The sequence below is a fragment of the Papaver somniferum genome, chromosome 3 (assembly GCF_003573695.1).
Source record: "Papaver somniferum cultivar HN1 chromosome 3, ASM357369v1, whole genome shotgun sequence".
NCBI lineage: Eukaryota > Viridiplantae > Streptophyta > Magnoliopsida > Ranunculales > Papaveraceae > Papaver > Papaver somniferum.
Genome location: NC_039360.1, coordinates 221,099,126 through 221,104,555, shown reverse-complemented (window position 1 = coordinate 221,104,555; position 5,430 = coordinate 221,099,126). Strand labels below are relative to the sequence as shown.

The 5,430-nt window shown below is 38.3% G+C and overlaps 1 protein-coding gene across 1 annotated transcript; it reads right to left on the bottom strand.

Moving 5' to 3' along the window:
* Nucleotides 1-381: 381 nt before the first annotated feature.
* LOC113362143 (transcription factor bHLH99-like) lies at nucleotides 382-1,507 on the bottom strand. Its single transcript, XM_026605115.1, has 2 exons — nucleotides 848-1,507; nucleotides 382-705 (listed from the first exon to the last, which is right to left on the bottom strand). The coding sequence occupies exons 1-2, from the start codon at nucleotides 1,457-1,459 to the stop codon at nucleotides 580-582; spliced, it is 738 nt and encodes a 245-aa protein (XP_026460900.1). The 5' UTR covers nucleotides 1,460-1,507; the 3' UTR covers nucleotides 382-579.
* Between the last annotated feature and the right edge of the window lie 3,923 nt (nucleotides 1,508-5,430).

Below are 5,430 nucleotides of genomic sequence, written 5' to 3'. Positions count from 1 at the left end.
CAGTTTTGAATTAGGGTAAAAAAAGTGTCCCCGTTTTTTTGCACTTTTCTAAACTGCCCCGTTTTTTTTTCAAATAACGATTTCCATCCCGTTAAATGCAAGGTGACAGTTACCTCACCTGTTAAAAAGTCATATTTACCCCTGAACTATGTCGTGAACTATGAACCCTAACCATGAACCATGAACCCTAACCCCTAACTCTGAACTATATCGTGAACCATGAATCCTGAACCATGAACAACGAAGCCTGAACTATGAACCCTAAACCCTGAACTATATCGTGAACCATGAACCCAGAACCATGAACTTTGAACCCTGAACCCTGAACCCTGAACTCCTAACCCTGAACCCCGAACCCTAAATCCATGAACCGAGCTCGACGAACCTGAAAAATGAAGTAGAAGATAAACGTGACAAGTAAAGGGTAAATAAGTAAAAAATTTGATGGAAAACTAAATTAGATGGAAAAATTAACAGTGGGGATAGTTTTGAAAAGTTGAAAAAACGGGAATAATTTATTAAACCGAAATTGAGAATGGGACATTTTGTCAATATTCCCTGTATATTACTAGCTAGTGTTCATTCAATTTGATCAAATGTTCTCTTGAGTAAAGTTGATTTCCTCGGTGGCTTCTGGAGTTTCTTTGCTAGTTCTTGTAACCTCGCTTGTAGTTCCGCCGGAGATTTCTCCAATTCATCACAAATCTATCGAAAACAACAGACGAAAACTTAATTAGCCAAACATATTAATCATATCAAAACAAAATGTCGTTTTTGGCGAACTAATAATCAAGTTAAGAAAATGTGGAATTATATTACTATATCTCGACTAATTTAGTAACCAAACCTTGGTTTCAAAATGATGCAAAACCTTAGTTGCATCACGACAGTGTGTTGAACGAACCAGTTCAAGTTGATGGTTTTCAAGTTCATCTAAAACATCTGCCGGTATTAATACATTCTGCGGAGTAGTGCTCTTAGTAACCAAAGTAACATTAGCTCTGTCACCTCGAACTCGTAACGCTACTGAAGAAGAAGGTTCGGGTGCAATACGGATGTCACAATCACTTACTGTGTTTGCAGCAGACGTTGCCTTGTTCTTTTTATTGTCTGAACCTTTAAATGCCGGCAGAGAAGAAAACTTCTGATTTGACAGAACGGACGAAGTAGTACTGGATGAAGCATCATCTGTTGAAGTTTGTAGCGAACGAAGACGATCAACAGCTTTTGGTATGTACCAAATAAGTGCATCAAGGATTGCAGATTGTTCATTGCGTATTGTTTTAGAATTGGGTAATAATGAATGAAGAGATGAAAATAACTGTGTCATTGATTTTCTTCTTTCTCTTTCTAATAATTTATGTCTTTCTTTTGCATCTATTCCTCCTCTTACTCCATATTCTGGTTTTCCATTCGATTCTTCTACTACTTCTGGATCACTAGTATAATCAATTGCCATGGATTCTCTCAATTGCCCTGTTCTCTCTGTTCATTATGTTTCCACTATTTTCGCTGCTTTAATTATAAATATTGCCTCGAGGCACCAATAATTATTAAAAAAAATTGTTATCAACCACTGCCACTACGACTATATCACACGTTAAAATGCACCGTACACATGTTAACTTATAAGAGCAAGCAGCCAACCACCATGATCAACTATTGCTTGGCTATAATCAAAATGGTAGCCAAGTCAAGAGTAAGAAAAGAAATCAAGATCGAAAAAAATCAAAAGGGTTATTTGGAGAGGAGAGAGCGTGGTGGGGCGATTTTATTGGTGGTGGGTTTTCTTGTAATATGTTGTCTTTTCTAGGTTTTTGTGGTTTTTCCACCGTCTGGTGGCATGGAGGTTGCTTCTCCACCGCTCTTTCCGCCGCTACCAGCCGCCTCTCAGGTAATACTAGGCTCTGATATGGAAGGCGTATCTAATTCTTTTGGTAATATTGTGAATGGCACTAGTACTGGGAATCCTCTAATTCATTCTCACTCTTTTATTCCTAGTTTTCCTGGGAAAAGTTGGTCATCGTCTCTTTTTCCGGCGAAGAAGGAATTTTCTGTTGATGCTGCTATGTCTTTCAAACCTACTTCCATGGTGGATGGAGAACGAGTTGTCTCTGTGAGCTCTGCAGATCTTGAAGCTAAAGACAAGAGATGTGAGGATCTGGTGGTTGGAGTCTTTATTGGTAAGAGATTACACTTCACTTTGGTTAAACGAGTGGTTGTGAGAGCTTGGAAACTTAAAGGTAATTGCAAACTCACTATTCATGGGGAATCTGCTTTTATCTTTGAATTTGATGATGAGAATGAAAGATTGACTACCCTAGAACATAAATACATGTATATTTCAAATCAATTATTCATTGTTCAGCCATGGCATCCTGATATTGAAAGTGAAATTATTGAATTGAAGTCGATACTTGTCTGGATGAACTTTAGGAAGGTTACATTGCATTTTTGGGATAATGAAGGTTTAAGTCAGATTGCTAGCTATTTGGGAAGACCTATCATGATGGATTATCAACCCTTCATAGAACTAGAATGAGTTATGCCCGTGTCTGTATTGAAATAGATGTAATGTTTGATTTTCCTGCTACCATCCTGTAGATGGTGGATTTTAGACAAGGGATAAAATCGTAAAACCATAATTATACATGCTCCTGATCCAGCAATCAGATGAGTATTCAGGCTCATGTCTCTCATTGAAGCATCAAAGCTCATGCCATGAAATCTTTGACTGAGAATACTGTCTCTCAGAGTATATGTAGATGTGTAGTCTCTCAGCTGAGGAAACGACACATCTGATGAATACTGAGCAATTTCAGTAATTACTTCTATATATAATCGAAAGATTGGACGGCTCCTAGACAACTTGTTTGCTAGTATAGAGCAATAACGTCTTCAGGATGCAACAAGGTTTTCCATGACTATATAAAAGAAATATGACGTTTCAACAAGCTCATATTTCTCAATTCTCAGATAATTAATGATCCTAGACAGCATGACTGCTAGTGTAGAGCCATCAATTAATTATCTCTAATCGTTAACTGAATATTCAAAAATATTCTACGATTCTTCGTAATATTTAGTCACTTTAATTCGTGGTTCTTCCTAGCAGAATTCCACGGGTTAGTGATAAATGTTCAACGTAGGGCATCTGAGCCGCTATCGAGTAAGCCCTGACCAAAATGGTGCAAGTGTACTCAGCAATAATGCACAAACGAGCACCTGAATGCACGAACGAGCATTCCAAAACACGAAGGAACGATGAACCTATGCAAAATAGGAAGAAAATAATAAATAATAAAATATTAATTGAGGCTCCAGGGGACTGGGACCACCGGCCGGCCGGTCGTGCCGTAGCCACTCTCACGCCCAATTTTACATTTTATCATATTTTTATTATTTTTCTTGATCTCATGAAAATCTCTTCATTTGAGAAAATATACTTCATTTCATGAAAACTCCTTAATTTCATAAAATTTCCTTCAAGTCATGAAAAATAATATAAAATTAAGGAAACTCGTGGGACCGGGCCCTAGCCAGCCGGTCATGCCTTAGCCAGTCCTACACGCCCCTTATTTTATTATTGTTATTTTTATCTTTCCCTCGTCTCATGGAAACTCCTTGATTTCAACAAATTCCTTGGTTTCAGCAAACTCCTTGGTTTTATGATATTTGCCTAAAATCATGAAAAATATTATAAACTTAGGAAAAGTGCCTTGGGACCGAGATCCTTGGCCGGCCGACCATGCCTTGGCCATAGCCAGTCCCACACTTCATGAATCTCTATTTTATTATTATTATTTCCATAATCTCATGGAAATTCCCTAACCTCATGAAATTCCTCAGTTTCATGGTATTTCCTTCACATCAGGGAAAATGTATAAAATTGGGAAAGGTTTTGCAGGATCGATCTTGCTAGCTGGTCGGCCATGCCCTAGCAGTAACCATGGCCGGTCCTACACCTTGCAATCCCCTATTTTATTAATTATATTTCATCATCTCATGAAGATTCCCCAATTTCAGCAAAACCTTGAATCCTTCATATTTTTCTCAAAATGTTGCTCAAACGTGCATCAGCAAATATCGAAACTCACAGGACTAAGAAACGACATTATGGTGACACGGGCATGTCTCCTTGACCGACCAAGGCCGGCCCTAAGGCTTGCAAATATCCGGTCCCACATGTTTTAATAATTTTTACCTAATTTGCTCAATTGCTCATATTGGGTCCAAACTCTTCTCAACAAACTGGGAGTTTGCTCAAACGACGGTCATCTGGTCCCACGACCACCAAGAGCCGGTCCTATGACCCCTTGGTCGGTCCCTCATCTCTCCATAATCAGGTTTTACTACCTAACGGTCACACGAGCATTATTTCGATAAATGATTAAACCAACATTTAATCATCCTTTCACCAACTGGTCTTCAGGAGACTTTGGTATTTTGCTCATTTAAGCATCTGGGCGTTAAATGGTCGACTCGTCATCCCATGTACCCGGTCCCTCCTTCACCCTATGGTTGATTTTCAATAAATCATTAATTGACCAAAACTTAGGGATTCGAATCTAGAGATCTGCAAAATATAATTCTGAGTAGATTCAAATACTAATAATTTTATGATGATCCCGTGATCAACACTTTTATTATTTTGCTCGGCCTAGCTGCCAGTATCTTAAATTAATATTTTATTTTATCTGGTCCTGACACCAACAATTCATCAGACGAGCAATATTTTCTTAGACTAAGGAATATTGGTTCAACTATTAATATTCAATAATTCAGCAACATTTGCTCACCTTAAGTTATCAACATTTATTTGACAATATACTTTTGTCTCAGCAGACATGTTGAATTCATGAGTCTCAGAACATTTGCAAGTCACGTTCAACTCAGCAATACAAGGACTCATCGTCCCATAAAGTCATCAACTGACTCCACAATCACGAGATGTCAATCGTGTCACATGGGGTATATTAACTAGGGTTTTGGTATGGAGGTCTACGGCACGTGTGTTCATACACACAACGAAAATGTGAGCAAGTTGTGCAATCAGTTGGATGAGTTAGCAAAGTAGTGGGTGGAAAATTAACCAAGTCTCCGCACGATGAGCAACTGGTTTTGACACGATTTCCCACTTCCCTACTCTTTGAATCCAATAACTGTCACACTTCATGGGATAAAGGTGTTTACAATTCTGGCAATATAAATAAGTCTTTGAATCATGATTGGAGGGACAAGATAATCTCTCATCAAGCAGGAAAACAAGAGATTAAGAACCTAATGTTCAATCATTCATAACTTAAATTACTTTGTTATGCAGAATACACAACACACATATTATCTCGATCACCATTGATCTCACACATTTCTCAGCTTCCCTCTTACAGATCGACTCATCCTCTCCTGTGACCGAATTGACTCTGGAAT